Genomic DNA, 23,747 nt, shown 5'->3' with positions numbered 1-23,747 from the left:
CGAAATGAGTGAAAGTGGTTAAGTATGTCTGTATAGGTTTTGTAAATATTTGACCATTGAAACAAGCTTTGTGACTAAATATTATATAACTATCCAATGGAACACAGCACATGAGGTTTCCACCCTACAGCGGCGATAATATGCAGGATGGTAGCGAGCGCTAGCCTGACGGGGCCAGACTCAGCGTCAGTGAATCCTCGCTATGAGTCTGGCCCCGGCAGGCTAAGCGAGCACTCCTTTGATCTGTGATCTTCACTAGGATCAGGGTGCAGCCTTCATGTCATATCTGAGCTGCACGTAGAAGACAAGATAATTCACTGATCCCGGCGTGAGGGAAATTCAGTCTCCAGAGACAGCAGCTCAGCAGTAAGATACAGATTACAGGGGAAAAGGAGGGAAACAGTACTATAGTGACAGCAGCAGCATTTAGAAAGACATCACATTCAACGCAACACCATCAATACTCGAGATAGGCACCGCAAGTGTTGTTTTCCGAGCATGTCGTCTCTATTGAACCAGCCGAACGGCCTTCGAGGGCCTCGTACAAAACATACATCAAAGGCACAAAGACCTGTCTCGGTCTATTGGTTGTTCACAAGGGGAAGATGTAATACCATTAACCCCTCCTGCTAAACCTTAACGATCTGTTCACATGACATGCTGTCAAACTTACATTTTATCCTTTGCATAAGCCTGCAAGGTCGTCAAGCCTTGGGCAAGTGTGCTAAGTCTGCTTCAGATTAAGATTGGGAGTGAGTCTGCACAGTTCTAATTGCAACGGGGAGTTAGTTTTTTGAGCCAGAAGGGAGAAGAGTCTGGGACGTGTTGTCCCAGATGGGGGCAGGTTCTGACAGCTTCCTCGGTTTACGCACCTTCATCTTCTCCACCACCCCGTCGTGTGATATAACTGAGTGACAGCATGGACACTGTCAGTGTCCTGCAGTGTTGTTCAGAGTATGCATTATGACTGACAGCTGATGGGGAATGGGGACAGTGGCTAAACTGTGGTACAGTAACTGGAGTCTACATTATAATGTGATATAACTGATATGGCTGAAAGGCATTGTGGGTAGGTGTCTATTAAGGTGACTGTTTAACAACTGAAACCCTTAGAGTATATATTAATAGAGACGGCACCCGGAGGAAACCCTGAGGCGAAATGGACATAGTGGCCAGATTTGGTATTGCAGCACTGGCCCAAACACACACGCTGGTCCGTTGACTATAATATATCATTGAGGACATGTGAACGCTGTTTCACATGTGAACGATGAATGATAGTCAAGGGCAGCGCGTTCATGTGTTTGGGCCGAATCCATCACAGAATGCACTCTGTTCCTACCCGGAAGGAGGAGTGAAATCGCCTCATATTAATATATACTCTAAGCTTAAACCCCATTCAAATATTTTCTCAAATGGTTGATCTACAAGCTCACCACAACAACAACACACATCATATGCTCTTTAGTATGATATGTTCCGAAATCGTTGCCTATAATGAGGGATACCAGGTTGAAAGTGGTTAGTTTGGCTGTGTGACAGTAGACAACACATATAGTTAGTAGTTAGTTAGGCTCTGTGACAGTAGACAACACATATAGCCAGCTTGTGCACGGTCCCCAATGGCTTAAGCAAAGTGTGCATTTTTAATGTATGGTTTAGCATCACAGACTTACATGTGCATGTGATAAGTCCCTAAGCTCTCACAGGAGTGAGAGTGGGTGGTCTATAAATAATTGATAGTTCTAAACCAAAGTGACCCTTACAGGTGGTGGTGGACACACACACACACACACACACACCTATCTACTGCACACATCTAACTATGTGTGCAGTGGTGGAAAGTGACTAAGTCCATTTACTTAAGTACAACTTTGCGGTATTTGTATTTTGTATTTCCAATTTCCAATACTTTTACTTTACTCTACTATATTGTACTTTTACTCCATTACATTTATTTGAAAACTTTAGCTTTTGACTATTATTATGACAAAACATACATGAACCACTTCAGCCTTATATAAATTTCGGGCCGAATAGCCGTCACCTCGCGATGCATTGTGAGCTTGTAGATCAGCTATTTTCAAAAGATTTTTATACATATATTATATATTATACATTATATATTTGAAAACTTCAAATGGGGCATTCTGCACAATGAGTGCTCTTACTTTTGGCACTTTAAGTACATTTTGAAGCCAATACTTTTGTACCTTTACTCAAGTACATTTTGGAACTCTTCTACTACATTGCAGTATCGATACTTTTACTTAAGCAAAGAACGCGAGTACTTTTTCCACCACTGTATACATGTGTGTTTGTGTGTGTGTGTGTGTGTCTAGCCAGTGTGCTCCAGGCGATGGCGGTGTTGGTCTGTGCAGAGATGTACCAGGTGAAACGGCTGCAGCACCTGTGCGAGGTGTGCGTGTGCGCGTACCTCCAGAGCATGCCCAGCAGAGAGCTGGCGTCCACCGCCATCAGTGTGGTCCGGCTGCTTCGCAGAGCCAAGGTCAGTAAGAGAGAGAGAGGGGGAGATAATGCCTGATTCATGTTTCTTCAGAAAATGTACAGGGTGATGCCCAATTTACATAGGCTGGCTAATAAGCCAGACTAATATCACACAACACTGATTCGGTCTGGCTTATTAGCCAGGCTACAATTTACAGTACTTGCCTAAGTTATCTATCTCCTCAACCCTGCTTGAGCAGAGCTACTGTAGTTCCATCTGGCTGGTGCCAGGAAGGTGTTAGAGCAGACACATTGGAAACCACCAGAGATGACTGTGAACAGGAGATAGATGTCACAGGAAGAAAGAAGGGCCAAGCTTTCTGAAGAAGTGCGACCTGTTGAGGTGGGAATGGTCACAGGTTTCTCAATTAGCTGGAACAATTTCCTCCGTGACTATGACAGCAGGCTCCTGCAGGTGACTTCACCCAGGAGTAGGGGGTTTTATAGGCTTTGTGTATAGTTCTGTTCTGAGGTTCTGTAAACGCATTGTGAAAACAATACAGAAATGTGTTGATATTAAAAAAGAAACTGTACTTTTTAATACTAGTATTTTTAAGTAAAGGAAGTACTCCAGTATTTTCACCTCATGAAAGAATTGTACTTCTTCAGTCCATACTATGGATTATACATTAAAGGCACTGGAGGTACTGTATGGCGGCTGGTAGAAGACGCTGAGGGCTCAACATCTGCATGGATTTCCGTCACCTTTAGCAAGGTTAAACAGACTTTAACCTACATACATAATGCATACTGTACAATGTACATAAAGCCTAAGGCATACATAAAATAAGGCATATACTATACATAATGCCTGGTTATCACCATCTGGTGTTATTTGACTTGGCATAGAAAAAACATCAGCTTTGCGCTAAATTGCATGAAATTGATAATGAGAGGTGGTGGTTGTGGCCCTAAATAAGCAACCACATAGACTGCTTATGCCAGTGGCGCCGGCCCTTATTCCTGTAGTAATCGTTTGCTAGAGTGTTTGTTCTAGGTGAGTCCATTTTGGGGTTAAACCCTATATTGACTCACCTATTCAGTAACATGGGGCCTCCCCAATCCCCATCTCTCCAGCTCTTTAGCAAACAGAAAATACATGTTCAGTTTGGGAAGAAACCAATTTAAGTAAATTTGGAATTTCTGACTTTTTTTTTGCAAATTTGATACTTTTACTCAAGTGAAGAATGTGAGTACTTTTTCCACCACTGGTGATATATTTCAGGGTTGGGCAACTTTGACGATGGAGAGGGGCACTACATTTCCACACTTACTCCAGAGGGCCACATTGCATATTACTGTCGTAGTAAAAATGGCCGATCTATAAGCTCAAAATGAGTCACTGCGTCGCAGTTTTGAGCTTCAAGATCAGCTATTTTCGCTATATTTGAATTGAAATCCTGAATTATTTATCGACATTCTTTAATTGGAATCCTGAAAAGTAAAATTTTATTTAAATTTCATTTAGTCATAGATAGTAATATTTAGTTATAGTTATGTTCACTTTATGTTAAGTTTCCACACAACACCTGCATGTGGATTAAGGGCTTTTTGTCTGGTCGCAGCCAGAGGGTGAGAGTGGGCGATCACACATCCACTTCCCTCAGCACCAGTACCGGCTCCCCACAGGGCTGTGTACTGAGCCCGCTGCTCTACAGCCTCAACCTCAGTACCGGCTCCCCACAGGGCTGTGCACTGAGCCCGCTGCTCTACAGCCTCAACCTCAGTACCGGCTCCCCACAGGGCTGTGTACTGAGCCTGCTGCTCTACAGCCTCAACCTCAGTACCGGCTCCCCACAGGGCTGTGCACTGAGCCCGCTGCACTACAGCCTCTACCTCAGTACCGGCTCCCCACAGGGCTGTGTACTGAGCCCGCTGCACTACAGCCTCTACCTCAGTACCGGCTCCCCACAGGGCTGTGCACTGAGCCCGCTGCACTACAGCCTCAACCTCAGTACCGGCTCCCCACAGGGCTGTGCACTGAGCCCGCTGCACTACAGCCTCAACCTCAGTACCGGCTCCCCACAGGGCTGTGTACTGAGCCCGCTGCACTACAGCCTCAACCTCAGTACCGGCTCCCCACAGGGCTGTGTACTGAGCCCGCTGCTCTACACCCTCTCTACACACACAAATGCACCCCCGCCCACCGCAGCAACACCATGGTGAAGTGTGCAGATGACACCACAGTAGTAGGGCTCATCTCCAAGGGGGATGAGTCAGCCTACAGGGATGAGGTGGTGCAGTTGACTGACTGGTGCAGAGAAAACAACCTGCTCTTGAACACATCTAAGACCCCATGTATTAATCATACATGGGGACTGTGTGGAGAGGGTGTCCTCCTTCCGCTTTCTGGGAGTCCACATCGAGGAGGACTTGACTTGGAATGTGAACACCTCTGAGCTGCTGAAGAAGGCCCAGCAGAGACTTTACTTCCTGAGGGTGCTCAGGGGGAATAACATCACACAGAGACTGCTGGTGTCCTTTTATCGGTGCGCCATAGCATTCTAACATACTGCATATGCGTGTGGTACACCAGCTGTACAGTAGCCAGGCCCCAGAAGGAAAAAGCTCCAGAGGGTCATTAACACGGACGGCACAATGGATTGTTGGCTGCCCTCTTCCCACATTGGAGAACCTACACAGATCCCGCTGTCTCAAAAAAACACAGAACATTATGAAGGACACTTCTCACCCCGGTCACTCACTGTTGCAGTCAGGTAGACGGTACAGAGTGCTCAAGTCAGGGACCAGCAGACTCAGTAACAGTTTCTGTCCCACAGCGGTAGCCACACTAAATGCTGCTAAGAAATGATCTGTTACATGTTACATGTTTGATTGTGCCAGCTGGAAAAAAATATATATATCAATATTCTGAGGGCCGCGTTAAGTGAAGGTGGGGGCCGCATGTTGTGGCCCCTGGCCGGGTTGCCAGTTGACGATGTATCATAGTATATCTGCCCTGTGTGTAAATCTCTTCACAGTGCCACAACGCAGAGCAGCTGTACTGTATGTCTGCTCCACTTCCCTGTGTGTAAATCTCTTCACAGTGCCACAACGCAGAGCAGCTGTACTGTATGTCTGCTCCACTTCCCTGTGTGTAAATCTCTTCACAGTGCCACAACGCAGAGCAGCTGTACTGTATGTCTGCTCCACTTCCCTGTGTGTAAATCTCTTCACAGTGCCACAACGCAGAGCAGCTGTACTGTATGTCTGGCTGCTCCACTTCACTGTTTAAATCTCTTCACAGTACCACAACACAGAGCAGCTGTATGTCATTGTCTGGCTGCTCCACTTCATTGTGTGTAAATCTCTTCACAGTGCCACAACGCAGAGCAGCTGTACGTCTGGCTGCTCCACTTCATCGCCAACAACTACCTGATATTTAGTCACAAACCGGACTTCATGGAACTCTCAGGTCAGTGCCGTTCAAACATCCTTTAACAGGTTGAATGACCCATAAGCATTGAACTTAACTGCATCAATAGCTCAATTTAAACTGCTCAGCTCTTATTTCTTTCTCTTTTTTTTTGTATTCATGGGGAAGTCTGCAGATTTCCTTTTGAAATGTATTTAAGTGAGAGTGCCTGCAGGCTCTGCTGCAGTTTAAAAACACATCATTAAGAAGTTTGGGAGTGCTGAGCTAGGACTCTCTGTGTGTGTGTGTGTGTGTGTGTGCCACGCAGACCTCACGGCTAATGAGGTGTCACACGGATAGCCCGCTCATTACCATCTTTATTCTTTTTTCTTTAAGTTGGATAAATACGGAATAATGAATGTGTTACACATAATAAACAGAAAGAATAAGAGAAACGATTGCTAAATGCTGCAATACGAGGACCTGAGACACCCTGTTGGGACCCTGCTGTGTTTTGCACTGCGTTTCCGCTAAGGACCTGAGACTGTGGCACCCTGTTGGGACCTTGCTGTGTTTTGCACTGCATTTCTTAATGCTGCAATATGAGGACCTGAGACACCCTGTGTGTGTTTTGCACTGCGTTTCAGTCACCATAGACTAAGACTTATGAATACTCTCACTGATTATTAACCCATTTTGGGGCGGGAACCCCTCTTGGTGTTTTAAGTCATTATGTTATACTTCAGCTATTGAAAAATAGCAGATCTACAAGCTCATAGCGTGGCACTCGGTGAGCTTGTAGGTCTGCAGTTTTTTTTTTTAATCACACCCGTGTGAACTGAGTGGTGCAATATTCCTTCAGAGTGAACGTTTTAACTCAATTCTTTGCTTCTGGGGGGTCCCTGGAACAACATATTTGTTTTGGATGTCTGAATGTTTCATGTTAAATTGGTTGTTCAGCAATGAAGTTTTTGATTTAGGAAAATGTATAGAGAAGGCATGGCAGTTACGTTGGAGAACGACGTATCCATCCATAACTAACTATGTATTTTGTTTATGGTATCATTGTATATGTAAAATGTTGTGAGTGTCTTGAAAGCCTGTGCGGGCTGGGCATCTTATGATGTAGGACACTTTAATAAAAACTCTATCTCTATCTATCTATCTGTCTATCTGTAGTGGCGTAGAAGTAAAAAGTATTGAAAATTGTTAATATTCAAGTAAAGTAAAAGTACCACAAAATTCTTCCTAAGTACAGTACTTAATAAAATAAATTAGCTACTTTCCACGAGTGGAACGGCAGCCTTCCAGGTGTCCTCCTGATGGATTTTGAATGGCCATCAAGGTTTATAATCGCCCACGGCTATTGGTGTCGTTATTATAGTCGTGGTTTGGGACGCTGCCTGCCATTCGTAGGAGTTAGAACGATTTTCTTTTAAACGACATATTTATGGTCATCGTTATCGTCGTGCTCGCAGTGAATGGCCCTTTTGCTGTACACCTCAACACTCCACTTCATAATACAGTATTAAATGGTGCATTTATATAGCATTTTTATATAAATGGTAAATGGTGCATTTATATAGCGCCTTTATCCAAGGCGCTTTACAGAGATTGTGCATTACATTCACCCATTCACACACACATTCATAAACCGATGGCAGCGGAAACCATGCAAGGCACCAACTAGCACATCGGGAGCAATTAGGGGTTCAGAGTCTTGCTCAAGGACACTTCGACAGTAACTCTGGGGGAGCCCGGGTTCGAACTGGCAACCTTACTCTACCCCTGAGCCAGCGCCCCAAAATGTCTTCTAAATCATGAATGTTTCTATATCATACGTTCTCATACTATGTGTGCGTTCGTAAATGCGCACTGGGAACGCACTCGCCTATTAGTTTGTATTGGCAGTGCGCTCAGTGTGCCTATATCCAAACGTATCCTATTTCATGTCAGAATTATCTGTATTTGGCCGACGACCCCCATCAGAAAATGTGTTGTTCCGGGTAGTCCCTGGAACAACAAATATTTGCTTTAAGAAAAGTTTGCTGTGAAAGAATATAAATGTAAAGATTTGCACCACATTTTCACGATAAAAAAAAGAGGAAGATCTACAAGCTCATAGCGGGGCACTCGTGGGGGTGGAACATACAAATTTGAAAGATGGAAAATGGACATACAGAGTTTATGCCCAACCGCAACACACACACACACACACACACACACACACACAGGTCTCTCCAGCATGGGACTCGAGCTGCTTCCTTGTAAATGTATGTTTGAAGAGTCTTAGCTGCACACTGACTGGCCTTATTTCAGCTGTTAGAGTCTTAGCTGCACACTGACTGGCCTTATTTCAGCTGTTATAGAGTCTTAGCTGCACACTGACTGGCCTTATTTCAGCTGTTATAGAGTCTTAGCTGCACACTGACTGGCCTTATTTCAGCTGTTATAGAGTCTTAGCTGCACACTGACTGGCCTTATTTCAGCTGTTAGTCTTAGCTGCACACTGACTGGCCTTATTTCAGCTGTTAGAGTCTTAGCTGCACACTGACTGGCCTTATTTCAGCTGTTATAGAGTCTTAGCTGCACACTGACTGGCCTTATTTCAGCTGTTATAGAGTCTTAGCTGCACACTGACTGGCCTTATTTCAGCTGTTATAGAGTCTTAGCTGCACACTGACTGGCCTTATTTCAGCTGTTAGTCTTAGCTGCACACTGACTGACCTTAATTCAGCTGTTATAGCCGTAGCGCGCACGTGTAGCGGCCCATGTCAAGATATAGCACATGCACATCGTCAATGACACGAGTAAATAAGACTGAAACAGATTAATAAGCACACAGCTCTGGTTAGCACTGTAGCATTTAGCATGTTTTATTGCCATCATTAATCATTATACAAAGAGACGTGTTTATGTGGTTAAGTGGACGGTTTACTTAAGGGCATAAGTGTAGTAGGGTCTTAACTTAAGTAGCAAATCACCTCGGGTTCTTCTTCTTAAGGCTAACGTTTGGCTTCGGGCCAAAAAAACATTTAAATGACATCTGTCATGCGTCTGTGCCGTTTTGTTGCACAACAGTACGACAGAAATAAATCAGCCTTTAAGCGTAATAAAAGTAACATTAAGCTATTCACCTTGCTGAAAAAGTAAAAATAGTCAGTGTTAATTTAACTCCGTTTTCCATTTGTAGACACTCAAGAGTTAAATTAAGACCGGGGATTTTCTCCAATATTAACGGATTGTTGTGTTCGTGGACGGGTCGGGTCGTGAATGTAAAGCAGTTCCACCGACTCAATCAATCTATCTGACATTGGTCGGTCGATGAGAGCCGGCTCACACTGGCATAGCTTAGCCACCCTAACGACGTGACATAGCATTAATCATCCATTTGTAATTATGAAAGGTTAGGGTAAGTGATAGTTTTGGTTAAAGCTAAAGGTTATTTTGTGACAAAGTTAAAGCTCTATATTCTGTGATAATGATCATTGCTCTACTGTAGAGTAGAGGGGGTCTCCTCGTCTCCAGCTCCTTAGTAAACGGATACATTTTTCAGGTGGGTTGACAATTTCAGCCAATCAATCAGGAGAGAGTACCCGTTCATCAGCTTTGAATTTCAATAGTGTTCCAGGTAAAAGGTTTGCCTGCTTGTTTAGCCTGTAGGAATTCTCTCTTCCTGATTGGATAAAACTTGTATCCCAACCCGAAACATGCATTTCTTCCATCCGTTTACTAAATCACTTCAGAGATAGGAAGCCTCCTGTTACTGAACAAACACACTGCATAGCAATGTTTAGAATATAGTGAATGGTTAACACTTACTTTAACGTGAAAACATCACTTACCCTTACCTTTTAATCATCCGTGTGCGTGTGTGTGTGTGTGTGTGTGTGTGTGTGTGTGTGTGTGTGTGTGTGTGTGTGTGTGTGCATGCGTGTGTGTGTGCGTTCCAGAGGAGGAGCGTGAGCAGGTGGAGAGACTTCGCTGGCCATCCAGGGGCTACCTGCAGGAGCTCAGCGACTACCAGCAGCGCCGGCGCAAACTACGCAACAAGTCTCGCTGCATGGTCATGTGACAAAGCCCGGATGCCACGCCCTGCAGAGGAGGAGGAGGAGGAGGACAGCGGGGGGAGGAGGATGAGGAGGGGTGGGGGGAGGGGGGAGGATGGCACAGAGCGCCGGCGGGGAGGGGCTGCACCATGATGACGGGAGGAGGAGGAAGGGGGAGGAGACAGGAGAAAGCCATGTTACAGACTGCCGTGTGAGCGGGGTGTGGACTCCCCCCCCCCCACCCCTCCCCCGACATGGAAGCCATGACCTGTGGAACTCTGGAGGATTATAGGCCGATTCCTACTCCGTTGTGTGATGTTGTAGTCGCGCAACGGAAACGGGCGACCTCGTCGGTCGGCTTTTTTTTCTCTCCGCGCGACGTCACTAGTGCACCGGAGTGTGAAACAGGCAATAATATTGAAGCTCTGTGTCTTTAAGCTTCCAGGGATGCATGGCAGGAAGCAACGGTCAACGATGCCCCCCCCCCCCCCCCCCCCATGAAACCCCCTCTCAATGGAAAACATACAAAAACTAGCTGGATACCGGGGCGGTGGCGGCTTCAACCGGAGAGGATTTATGTTTCTAACTGTAGACGCAAAAACGATGATTACAGATCGACAACACTGTTCATACAACATGGAGGATTAATCAAATATTAAAAGTATATTATATACTGAATTATATTCTTCAAAACTGACTCACACTTCAATAATGCAATGATGACACCAACCCGAACCGAACCAGAAGAGTTGTATCAAACTGAATGAAAACGGTCGAGTCAAGAGGACATCTGTGCATCTTACTGTTGGACGCATAACTGCAGCATCAGACCATTGCATAACACGTCCCATTACGCTGTACCGTTACAAAAGTGTTCATTTGACTCTGTTAATGGTCCAGTAAGGGTCCGTTTTACACTTGAGAGTTAAATTAACACGCGAGATATGTTACAGTCTAGTTCTAAAAGACATGACATTTCTTAAACTGAACTAACACTATAGTTTGAGCCTTTAACTTTTACTGGGGCTCAATCTGCATTGGAGTGGTAATTATTTACCTGCATACTGTACATACAGTAGCATTCAAGGCTCACCTAACTGGTTGACGCTACTGGGAGCACAGTAAAGCTCATTTTCATTATGCAATATGACAAAGTCAATGTAGTGTATGATCAGGATCAGCTGTGTTGCGTAAATTAGATAATTTCAGATCTATAATCCTAAATAAATAATGTCTATGGGGGCCAGGTTCAATGGTCATGATTGATTTATGACCGTGTGAAAATGTCTGTTTCGGACCAGTCTGTCTCAATTTAATTTAATTCTGGGAAGTAGCTTTTGATTAAATTCTTCGGTTAACACATTATATTGAAATAAAAAGAATGGTGTGCTTCTTATATTGAAGCTACAGGGGCAATTATGATTTTACATTTTGCTTAAGCTATAGTCTGTAAGTTCAACTTCAAGTCTTACATTTTATTTGACCCACAGCCCTCATCACCAGTTTGCAAAAATAAAAGCCTTCAGAAGCTCACACATGCCATTTAAGATCTAATTTGTACCATGAGCAGCTGGTCAATTTAAAACCGCAACACCTCTGGTTTGTTTCTCTCTTGTTTTCTTTCTTTTTTATCATAAGATGTATGATTTAATGGTGCATTGACTATTTTTGTAAAGTGTCCTGTACATAAATGTGGTACCGGTATTTTCATGTTTGGACATAGTGGCCACTGGGCAACACTTTGTTTTACTGTCGTCTATTTCACTGCTATTTACACAGAAATCATCTTTTGAGACGTAATATTTGACAATAATATTTCAATCACTGTGCTTTTTTTGAGATGTCATGACGTGTAATTGGGTGACTTTGACTTATGCCTGGGCAACACGTTTTGAGAGATTTACTCGACACCAAATTTAATGTCTTGAGAATTTATACGGTTATTTTTGTATGAACATGTGTTTACATTAATGTTTTACGGTACTTTAGGGTGTGTACAGTATTATAATAAGAGGTGTGGTCAGAGGCCCACACTGATTTAGGAGAGGATCAAGTGGTGCATAATATTTTGTTAATGTCGGGGTGTAAACCTTGTATGTCCAAAACCTTTCCCTTTATTACGTTATTATTTTAACCACTTAAACCCTGTATGGTTGACTGGAGTCCCTCAGGGCTCTATGCTAGTGTATTTTCTGTTTGTTGTTTCAGCTTTCACTGAAAATAGATCTGCCATTTTCGGCAAAGGTTTTCACCAGAATACAGACGGGCTTTAGGTTTAAGCGTTTAAAAACATATAATGAAAGTAGATCTACAAGCTCTCTTGCGAGCTTGTAGATCAACTATTTCCACTACTTTTGTGCGCAGTAGGGCATTCATTTTTTAAACATAATAATAAAAACATTAAAAAAAAATGGAAATATGGGGATACAAGGTTTCTGACCGACTGCAACGATTTAGTTTTACACCGTAGTGAAAATGGTGTGCTGCTGTACCACAATAATCTACATTATCTTGTCAAATATTAAATCCTGAACTTGATGTGTTTGCCCCCCAGTCCAGCTTCATGTTACACTCGTACAGCATCGTCATACCAGACTGGAAATAGAAGATCTACAAGATCGGCTATTTTCGGGACATGACAACTTAGTATGGCGAAGCATAAGATCTGGTCATCCCAGCTTAGTAAGATGTTCAAAGTAAAAAGTATTTGGGACGACCGTCGAGCCGATTCTACTCTATGGCTCTGAGACATGGAACACTTTCAAAGAAATTCAGAGAAACGGTTGGATGGCACTTAAACCCGCCTTCTAATGGGGCTTCTAACATCTCTCTTGGAAGAGCCACCCATCGACTAATCTTATATATGGCAACCTTCCCCGTGTTTCTTCACTGGTCCGATCCAGAAGAACACAGTTTGCCGGCCACTGCTACAGAGCTGACAATGAGGTTATATCTTCCCTTCTTCTCTGGTATCCTGCCTCAAAGCAGACCAGAGATAGAAAAGCTGTCGTTCCCTGATGTCATCATCGCTAGGGACACATGCATCAGTTAGCAGGAACTATGGGGATGGCAATGAAGGACTGGAAAGTCTGGCGTGACATTGTGAAATCCATGATCTCGACCGCGGTCGAAAAATGATGATGGCGAAGCATAGTTAGTCAGGTTCTCAACCTTTGTCCGGATCAGGGCCCACTTGAAAATCTTAAAAGCGTATGCGGCCCACCCATCTGACCACTTGGCCCACCCATCTGACCACTTGGCAGCATGCCAGCTGATTAGCCGCCTCCATTTTCAGAGCACATTAAATGTAATGTAATCAATGGAAGCAACAACAATCACAATAAAAGCTGGCAAGGTGTTAAAAGTCGTACTGCAATGGCTTTTCCAGTCTGAAACCGAAGCCTGTATGTTTCTGAACCAATCAGAGCGTATGTACAGTATGTCATTTCGCAGCACGTTTTCGTTCACAGGAAGCTTTTTAGGGACCTTTGATATAAAAGTACTAAACAAATGCAACACATTTTCCATTATTTTGGCATCTATTGTTAGGCTCTAAAAACGTGTGAAAAACATATTTTTCATTTCACTAGACCTTTAAAGGAAAACTACCATGACATTTTTCTAACGTTTTCTTTCATATGAATGCTATATTATGATTAAAATCTTGTGTGTTTTGCCAATTATTCGGGGGGCCCACTTGCAATATCTTCACGGCCCACAGGTTGAGAACCACTGGTGTATTAACTAGCATCACTATTCTGCCGTTATGGACTAATCATAGGACCGTGTGTGCAAAAGCAGGGTAAAATGTAAATATAATATATATATATATTGATCCTATACAAAGCAAACGGGTAAATAACAGCTGACACAGGACCATTGAAACAAAGTGTTGCCCAGGCCAGACCTGCATCCACACGACATGCTGTGTTTGAGGACATTGAGGTGACTCCGTGTGGGGACAGTGAAACGGCTCCACAAGAGCCCACTGGGCCAGTAGTGACATTATTACTGTACAAACTGTGGGTACCGTAGTTTATTAATATGACCGCCGGCCCCTCAATAAAGAGATGTTTTAGAAAGAATGCTCTGACTTACTTTAGTACTCAACGGTTGTCTGACTCTGCACTCTCTGTGCGCATGCGTGTGTGTACGTGTACCACTATATTTGTGAAGGGGAAACCTGCAGACTTTCAGAAATGGACATTGTGACGAGTGAGGAGGACCAATTTCCTGGTTTGATAATAGTTTGTTTTATGGTTAAAACAACCTCACAAGTATAGTAATACAAGTGTGTGTGTGTGTGTGTGTGTGTGTGTGCGTGCGTGTGGGAGTGCATATTTTAATCTGTGGTTTTTCTATCTCTGTGACAGCCATACCGCATAAATGTATTCCTGTCTTTTTTCCACTATGCTCAGCATCCCAACAGACACTTAATTTCCTACTTTATTAATTAATGCGTTGACGAGGAGGGCTTACAGTTAACTTATTTATGCAGTACTCCACCACTTGCCTTGGTGTCCTCTGTCTGAGAGCCAACCATTCCCCCGTTCCCCTCGTCTGCTTTTCAACTCCTCCGCCCCGAGTCATACTTGGGTTGTGTACGGAAAACAGACAACCTACACCAGTGTTGTTTTTGACAGCAAATTTAGATTTTAGTTTTATAGTCATAGTCTTTCGAATAATTCTCATTTCGTTTTAGTCACATTTTAGACACCCGGAATGTTTTAGTGTTGGTCTAGTTTTTAGTCGGTTACTATACTTTGATCCGACGGAGCATTGGTCCGATCGACAACCTACCTCAAACCCTCACCCTAACCCTAACCTCCCCCGGGGCAGACACCTAAACCTAACCCCAACCCTCTCCCGACCCCCAGCGCACCTCGGACCATTGCAATGCTCCGTCGGATCATAGTATGCCTCCCGTTTTAGTCGACTAAAATGTATTTTGGTGGGCCTTGATGCCGTCGTAATGGCCGATTTTACACTTGCTGAAAATAGTCAATCTACAAGCTCACAACGCGTCGCACTGCGATGCGTTGTGAGCTTGTAGATCGGATATTTTCAGCATGCAACCAAGTGCAAAATGACTTGTGTCTTTTACTCATACCGGATATCTCCACTCGTCCTGTTATCAACATTTTAGTCTAGTTTTCATTTGTTGACAAAATTGACAGTATATTTGTCTCCACCAGGCCGAAGGCATGGGGGAGAGTATGTTTTGCACTCCGTCCGTCCGTCCGTGTGTCCGTCCGTGTGTGTGTCCGTGAGCAGCTAATCTCGGCCACCGTTAACCCGGTCGATGCCAAATTTTGCACACACACTCCCTGGATGCCAACGATGAACCTCTGCCCCAAACTTTCCAGAACGGCCTGTTATAGCGCCACCAGGAGGCCGCTTTGTGCAAAACAAGTTTTTGCACAGTACACCTACAGATTTTGTCCAAACATCGCGCAAATTGGTACACAGTCTCTCTAGAGCCATTCAACGAAACGGGTCTTTCAGATTTCTCAGACTCCATCCTGATTGGTTAAGATTGGCTTCCAAAGTTCACAGGAGTGCTCAGTTTCAAACAAAATGCTGCAAATCATGAACACATCGCGTGATTTCCGTGAAATTGTGCACGCACATTCCCACTAGGCCGAGGAAGAAATGCCACATGAACAATTTCAACTCAGCCTCAAGGTGGCGCTATAACTGGCCGAAAAGTGTTTTTACCTCTAACTGCACGGATCTGTGGATAACTTTGTATGCCAACTCCCTAGTTTACCTTTGTTGCCCTTTTATCCAACCACCAGATGAAGGCAAGCTGCAATGTCCTACATTCCTATCCTGGTGGAGACCTGTGCCCAGAAGGGCACTTTTTCTAGTTAGACATAGTTTTAGTCATCATGGCTTAGTTTCTATGTAGTTTGTCGTCAGTGAAAATAAATGTAGTCGGCGTCATAGTACTATTAGTCGACGAAATCAACACCGCTACATGCTCACGACGCGCCAGCTGCTCTGCTGCATTTGGGGTGTCCCGTCGCCGTGCGACAGAGCATAAATCAGGAGCTGACCAGACTGTCTCTGCTTTACAACAGCATTTCCCTAATTAGTACCGTACGTACGGGCTCTCTCTGCTTTGCCTCATGCCACTCTGGTGGGCTGTTTAACATTGCTGACAGCAGGCCACTGTTTGTGCTTTGGTAGTAGTGGCACTTTGTCTGCTGTGTCTAACCATCTGGTACTTAACGTACAGTACGTACTTAAGTACAATTTTTAGTTTTTTTTTTTCTTTGTTCAGCAGTTACATTTTCAATACCTTTACTTCTACCTCACTATATCTCAGAGAGAAATATTGTACTTTTTCTCCACTGCAATTACTGCTGACCAGGGGGAGGCAGTATACAGACCAGGATTACTGGTATCCTAGGGGACACGGGGAGAACATGCATCATATATTTTGATTCTGATTTAATCAAGTACATTTTAACCCATTCTGACCTGAGATCAGATTCATACGATTGCGCCACTCGGAGCTTGTAGATCTGCTATTTTTCAATAGCTAAAGCACGACATGATGCTAACACAAAATGGGTTCCCGTTCAGAAAGGGTTAATACGGGACTTCTATTTGTAACAGAGTATATACATTGCAGTATTTATATTTTTACTTAGCACAGGCAGACTCTTCACATACTAGAGCATGTCTGAAATAAATATTAGAGCTGAAATGTAAATATGAAATAAATGCTTAAACATGTAGCTAGGTGTAATGTTATAGAGTCCACAGGTGTGAACCTTTCAAGCTTGTTTTCTCAACTCACTGTTTTGTGCAAGACATTACTCTATAAGCCACATCTCCAAAACTGGTGGGTCAAACTGAACAACCAATATCAATTTGAAGCTATGATTCCCTGTTTTCATATGACATGAAAAAACGAAAATTAAAACAAATAATCCAATGGCAGTCCCTCAGTCAAATTTGGCCACATATTTGGACCCCAACTGAAAATATTTTGTGCCAGGCTAGGGCGAGGGAATATTCATGTTAAATGATCAAAGTTATTACATTTTGTTATTTATTTTCCCCTCAACAACTTTGTATACACTCAAAAGACTGTGGGTTAGGCACTGTGTAAAACAAGAGCAAATACAATTGGCAAAACGATTTCCACCCCTCAAAAACGGAACACTCTTCTTGCACACATCACCATTTGATTGGTGGAATTTTCCAATGAGATATATTGCCAAATTGCTGACATTTTGCTAGCTCTGACGTTACATTCTCCACTAGCATTGTGCATGTTGTTTGCCTGTGTCGTATAAACCACATTATGTAATTAATATGTGATATTGGATCGGTGCATACTGTACACTCCCTGAATTCCCAGATACAGTAACCCGATCCAGCATTTTAGGCTGTATCCGAGTCATTTCCGACGCTGGTATCGGTATCAAAACGACTCTAATTATGAACAAATTGACCCACATAACGTCTGAACTATTCATTGTACAACGATAACATTGCATTTTTGGGACACTAAGGTCATCTGATAATGAGCCATGTGGCTCAACAATGCACACCTGTTGTTCTAAATCTCTGGTGATGAGGCGAGGGCTGGATACTGTGATCTAGGGCTGGGCGATAGGACTTCAAAATCACTATTGTATCATTTATAACTTTTGCCTCAGTTGTTTTTTAATCACATGATTTTGCAACCCATTTTTTCACCCAGTGTCAATTATCTAACACTTCCTCTGCCAACCTGGGGAGAGCAACAGACTGACCTCATGCTTCCTTATATGCATGAGGAGTCCAAGCTGCTTCTTTTCACCTGACAGGGGGGAGTTTCCCCGGTTGGACGTAGCATGTGGAAGGAACACGTTACTCCAACCAGTTCCTTTCCCCTCCATCAGACGCCCTGGCTGGCCAGGGGGAGGCAGTATAGAGACCAGGATTACTGCATGTTTTTTGTGAGGGTACCGCTACCTACCCTAGGTGACACGGGGAGAACATGCAAACTCCACACAGAAAGGCCCTTTCGCCAACCCCACCTAGGGTACGCAGAGGAGCGATCACGCCCCCCAGCACCCACAGCGTCCCCAGTGGAATCGAACCCAGGACCTTGTAGCTGTGAGACGACTGCGCCACCGTGCCACCACTTTTGCCATGGTTTTGTTTTTATTGTGAAAATAGCAGATCTACAAGCTGACAATGTGTTGCAATGTGCTGCGTTATCAGTTTGTAGATCTGCTATTTTCTACAAATGTTTTTAATGATAGCTATTCTATTATACTTTGTAGGGTTACACGGTTAACCCATTCTGACCGGGCACCCATTTTGGTGTCGGCATCATGTTATGCTTTAGCTATTTAAAAATAGCAGATCTACAAGCTCATATCGCGCCACCGAGTGGCGCGATACGAACTTGTAGGTCTGCTATTTTTGAAAAAAATCGAAGAACGACTGACATTTTTAGAATCTGATCTCAGGTCAGAATGGGTTAATCAGACCAGTGTGTGTCCGGCGGAAACCTCGTATGAATCTGATCTCAGGTCAGAATGGGTTAATCAGAATAACCCTAACCCTCAGAAAAGTGTGTGTGTATACAAAATGACCAGATACAGTAGGTGGATCAGAGACTAGGTGGGCTCTAGACCAGATCACAGCCCTGAGTGAAACGCAATGTTACATAAGAGCAAATTCATTGCACCTGTGGGCGTGGCAGGCAGACATACTTTCCTGTTGTTCTGGGTCTCTGCTATGCTACGTTTGCCCTTATTCTCACCTCCTTGTTGCGAAACAAGAAGCATTTTTTGACACAAGAACCTTGCCTTGCCCGGGATTTGCACTCGGGAGGTTGGAAAGAAGACAGTGAGTGAGTGCAGCCCTCGAGTCTTCTCAGGTCTGCCACCTAAAGCTTCGGAGTCTGACCAACCTTCAAACCAAAAGAACAGTGAGTGTGTGTGTGTGTGTGTGTGTGTGTGTGTGTGTGTGTGTGTGTGTGTGTGTGTGTGTGTGTGTGTGTGTGTGTGTGTGTGTGTGTGTGTGTGTGTGAGTGTGTGTTATAGGGGGATAGGCAACATGTGTGGTTCTGTACTCACACAAATACCCAATCTACAAGCTTGCAGATCTGCAATTTGGGGCTAATGTTCCCCCAAGATTATGGATGATAATATAAAGTGGTACTTCTCCATAGTGTACACGCCCGGTGTCTCTTGCCGAGAACTCATCTTCTAGCTGACAACGTGTACACTGTCAGCTTGAAGATGAGTTCTCGTCAGCATGCGACGGTTGGGCAGCATCACAGCCATAGAGTAAGACAGAGTTACGAAAACTCTGTTCACTTCATGGGGCCAGTCTCTATTGAGAATGGGGACAACAAATAGGTCCTGGACCGGAAGTAGGGAGAAATGCATTGGACCCAGGCAACAGCCCATCTTTAATGATCTTAAATCCCTTTATTTTAGATTGTTTTGTAGTAATCGTACAACATAAACATTACAGAGACTTTAGTTGTCACTGTACAATACTTTAAAACGGTTGTCATGTTGCACACATGCCTAAAATTGCTCTTATTTGCGCCGTCCTCGTTGATAACAATGTATTTTAAACTCCAGCTTGTCCCCATTTCAGGCTGCATGAACAGCGCTCGAGTGCTCGGTTTCTGCCCCCTCAATATCGTAACTGTTCTATTAGATGGCTCTGGGCTAGCATGGGACGCGATGGGGTATAATAAATCGGTCATTTGTGTACCTGTGAGCCATGTGGTGGAGGTGGTCACTCACTGCAGCGCTCCGATGGACTGCAGCATGCCCTGTAGCTTCCCACTGTCATCCAGCTCTGCTACGTCGCTGCCGCCTCCAATACACTCCTCCCCAATGAACACCCTGGGCACCTGCAACACCACAGCAGTATGGACATTAGCCTGGGAAGCATTCTTTTTCGCGGGTTTATGATCCGGTCGGGAGCGGATGGTAACTTACGTCATGTTGTAGTCACCCAAAATTCCCAAAACACGTTTCTTCAAATACTTCTTGGAATTGTTTTTTTAATTGTTTGGTATTCCAACTCGTAGCGACTGGCGAGACTAAAAACAAACAGGGGATACCAAACCTTTCCTCTGAGGAAGTATAAAGTATAAAGTAAATGTAAACTAATTTTGATGCTATAGGCCTCATTTTCAATAATCAAATAAATAAATTAAATTGATCAATTCCAATTGAATTTTGCAGCCCTAAATTCACAGACTTCCCAAGACCTGGCCAGTAACCAGCAACACAGACTAGAGATAACACTACCTTATTCTGTATAAGTGGATCATAAATTATTCACTGCTGCCAAAAAAGGTTCATTCAAGGACAGGCACCAATGTGTTGTTGAAGTGTGCATATGTGCAATTTATATCAATCAGTGATGAGACAGTTGGCCAAATGACAGATCGATCTGTTACACTCTGAAAGTGAAAGTATATAAAGCCGGTCTTCAGGCAGCACAGCTACAGTAAGTAAACTTACTGTACTATTAGCGTCGCTGTCAGGCAAAAAATCATGTAGGCCTATCTATTAATACATTAATTATCTAAACGTTTAATGTTATGTTATGAATGCCCGCTGCCTCATCATCAACATCATACAAGTGTCACACAAAGGTCGTGGGGGGAAATAGCCGTTCTGCAAGCTGACAACATGTGACGCTGAGACGAGATGTGAGCTTGTAGATCGATCGGCTATTATTTTCACTATTTCATCATTCATTTTTTTAGCAATACAGTTTTTTGGACATGCAAGTTTTCCAACCGACAACAACAACAGTGTGTCAGACAGTCAGTACACTGTGAGGCTGTCTGTATCAGTCAGGCACTCAGACTGTGTGTGTGTGTGTGTGTGTGTGTGTGTGTGTGTTCTCTTACCGTCCGGGCTCCAGTGATCTCCATGAAGTAGTCCTGCATGTGTCCCGCGTCCACGCGGCCGCTGATGTCTATGCACTCGTAGTGTCCAGGCTTGAACTTGTACTTGGACAGCACATCTTTGGCCATCACGCAGTAGGAGCACGTTGGCTTCATGAACATCACCACCTTGTCCCCTCGCAGTTTGGTCTCCACAAATTCCTGGGCCATTGTGTTGTTGTTTTTTTTAGTTATTGCTGGTAGTAATATTATGATGAATGGATGGATGATGATCAAACGGGACACGAGGTTTGTGTCGAGCTGATTAGTGCAATAATAAAGTCGAAGACAAAAGGCTTTGAAATGATGAGTTATTTGTGATAAAAGGGAAGAGGGGAGATTCAATGGCTTCCGCGTAGTGTTTGTTTGTTATTCAATGAAAAGGAGGAGTTCTTTTTGGGGAGACCCTCCTCCTTCTTAAAGCAATAGTACGAATTTGGAGGATAATCATTAGCATATTAAAGCCTTTGAGATGCATTTTTTTCCTTCCCAGTAACAGTTTCTTACTTTCTTCTACAAGCATTTTCAAGTCAGGGACATGGATTTGCCCGCGGCGGACCTCAATCTGAAAATATTTTATGCCCTTACTACAATATTGATGTTTTAGAAATATTCCAAAATAGCTCAATTTACAAGCTTTGATTGACTGATTGATTGATTGATTGATTGATTGAATCAATCTCAGTAGTTTGCAGAATTGCAGTACATTTCAAGCACAACTCAATACAAAGACTGTTAACAGTGAGTGGGACGACCCAATAAAGCACTACACTTGTTTACAAGAGGGTCCACCTTGTTCAATTCATCATAACATTTAGAGACGTACAAATATACACTTATATATAGCCAAAGAACAGGAAATCATCATAAAGGAGGTAAAAAGGGAAAAGATAGATCAAACATAGATCGCTTATTTAGCCTATTTCCTAATAGTTTCCTAATAGTCGGAAAGCCTGGTGACGCGAGGTTGGGGACCCCCTGGAACCGCTCAAGGATCGGTGTCCCCAGACTACACTAGAGAACCTTCAACCACTGATCTGGAGGGCTTTGAGATGGAAATTATTTTCTAATATGCTTTCCTTAATTTTCTTCTTGCATAGAAGTGTATCTGTATGTCTTTAAATGTTCTGATGAATTCAAAATGGAATGGAAGTGTTAAAGTGCTTTTTCTGGTTCTATCCTCTTTTTTATCCGCATATTTTGTATTGACCTGTAATTTAGTAGAACTGCACCCATTCTACAAACTGTTAATACAATTTTCAATCAATCAATCAATCAATCGATCAATCAATCGTGGCACGGTGGTCGGTAGTGCTGTCGCCTCACAGCTAGAAGGTCCTGGGTGCGATTCCCGCTGGGGACGCTGTGGGCGCTGGAGGCGTGTTCTCTCCTCCGCGTCATCATGCCCATACTCGAGGCGGGGTTGGCGAAAGGGCCTTTCTGTGTGGAGTTTGCATGTTCTCCCCGTGTTCCCTAGGGTAGGTACCCTCACAAAAAACATGCAGTAATCCTGGTCTCTAAAACTACCTCCCCCGGGAGCCTGATAGAGGGTATGCCGGTGAAATTCCCCCCTGTCAGGTGAAAAGAAGCAGCTTGGACTCCTCATGCATATGAGGAAGCATGATGTCAGTCCGCTGCCCCCCCCCCCCAGGTTGGCAGAGGAAGTGTAGCACCCAGGATTACATTAGATAATTGACACAGGGTGGAAAGAATGGGTTGCAATCGTGGGATATATATTTTCTTTTTTTTCCTTTTTTTAAGAAAAAAAATATCAATCAATCAACCAATCAATCAGAGTGCACAGGCCCCTGCAGACTATGTCCTGGGAGTCCCAGGACACCCCACAATAATCACAAAGTTACAGTGATACATATATATCCTATTGTGTTATAAAAGCTTGGTTTTATTACAACCATATTAAGTTATCGATAAAACAAGTTTCATGTCAAGCCATGAAGCCATGGACCCCCAAATTGATGTGTTTGGCCACGGACCCCCATTTGAAAATATATTGTGCTAGAACCCCCATATAAGAACAGATATGGGTGCTAAAAGTTTTCAAAATTGGCAGAAAAAGACTCGCTCACCGTATAGAAACTAGAAGTAAAACTCCTTAGACTGAGACTTAAGAAAATATATTTTCTTTTCTTTTCTTTTAACATGCTCATAAAGTGCTCTGTGCTCAAAGTGCAATTAAAAAGCAAACGTTTCGGCCCTAAGCCCTTCGTCAGTGCTTTTTAAGTTTTTAATAATGGTTAGTCATTTTAACAATTTAAACCATTTTGCTGAGGACCCCCCTAAAACCAGTGGAACCACCTCAAGGACGTACCCTGGGGCTGGACACACACACACACACACACACACACACACACACACACACACACACACACACACACACACACACACACACACACACACACACACACACACACACACACACACACTCACACTCAGTGCCAGTGCTTTAAAAAGGCTACCTGTATTGTTGCACAGACAGACAGACAGACATAGATACACTTTTAATATAAATGTAAAGTGCTCCAGTTGCTGGCAAGAAACAAATCATCACTATGAGATACTTTAAAAGTCACAGTACAGTGAAGATTTGCATCATGTACAGTATGTATCCATTTAAACCGGTTTTCTCTTCTCAATCAATCACACACACAACTGCAAAGGAAACAGGATACTGTAAAAGCTTGGAACAGTGCCTTGTCCTTCACACAGGGTAGCAGCTAGGGCAACATGCTGTGTATACTGACTGAGGTGAATGGGCAGATTTCCAAACAGATGTCTTTTAGAGTGAAAATAAGGGTAATTATATGATCCAATCAAACTGTCTCTCAGTCTAAACCCTTTGATTCAGGAGCACTCAGAGGTTTGGGCCAAGTTAAAAACTTCC

The 23,747-nt window shown here is 43.6% G+C and overlaps 2 protein-coding genes across 3 annotated transcripts in view; one reads left to right on the top strand and one right to left on the bottom strand.

The window, feature by feature from the left end:
- Window positions 1–9,938, top strand: part of rhobtb3 (Rho related BTB domain containing 3) — a gene marked incomplete at its 3' end in the record, with an annotated part of 47,554 nt that extends 37,616 nt beyond the window's left edge. Inside the window, exons 11-13 of one of the 2 annotated variants that reach the window (XM_083771601.1) lie at window positions 2,343–2,509; window positions 5,827–5,923; window positions 9,817–9,938. In XM_083771601.1, coding sequence (XP_083627727.1) covers window positions 2,343–2,509; window positions 5,827–5,923; window positions 9,817–9,938 — 386 coding nt within the window. Of the gene's footprint in view, window positions 1–2,342; window positions 2,510–5,826; window positions 5,924–8,624; window positions 9,778–9,816 lie in introns of those variants that run through there. The other variant, XR_014569655.1, reaches the window with a different exon arrangement.
- glrx (glutaredoxin (thioltransferase)) lies at window positions 9,787–21,215 on the bottom strand. Its single transcript, XM_083771608.1, has 3 exons — window positions 20,810–21,215; window positions 19,654–19,795; window positions 9,787–10,054 (listed from the first exon to the last, which is right to left on the bottom strand). The coding sequence occupies exons 1-2, from the start codon at window positions 21,014–21,016 to the stop codon at window positions 19,682–19,684; spliced, it is 321 nt and encodes a 106-aa protein (XP_083627734.1). The 5' UTR covers window positions 21,017–21,215; the 3' UTR covers window positions 9,787–10,054; window positions 19,654–19,681.
- Window positions 21,216–23,747: the final 2,532 nt, after the last annotated feature.

Source organism: Protomyctophum parallelum, assembly GCF_964188405.1.
Source record: "Protomyctophum parallelum genome assembly, chromosome: 8".
NCBI classification, from domain to species: domain Eukaryota; kingdom Metazoa; phylum Chordata; class Actinopteri; order Myctophiformes; family Myctophidae; genus Protomyctophum; species Protomyctophum parallelum.
The sequence above is the reverse complement of the archived record's forward strand: the minus strand, read 5'-3'. Positions and strand labels throughout refer to the sequence as shown.

Excerpts from the sequence above, each read along its gene's own strand:
- glrx (XM_083771608.1), bottom strand. The coding sequence starts at position 21,016 with ATGGCCCAGGAATTTGTGGAGACCAAACTGCGAGGGGACAAGGTGGTG. Across the intron at positions 19,796-20,809 it reads AGATCACTGGAGCCCGGACG|GTGCCCAGGGTGTTCATTGG; the intron begins GTAAGAGAACAC and ends GTGGTGTTGCAG.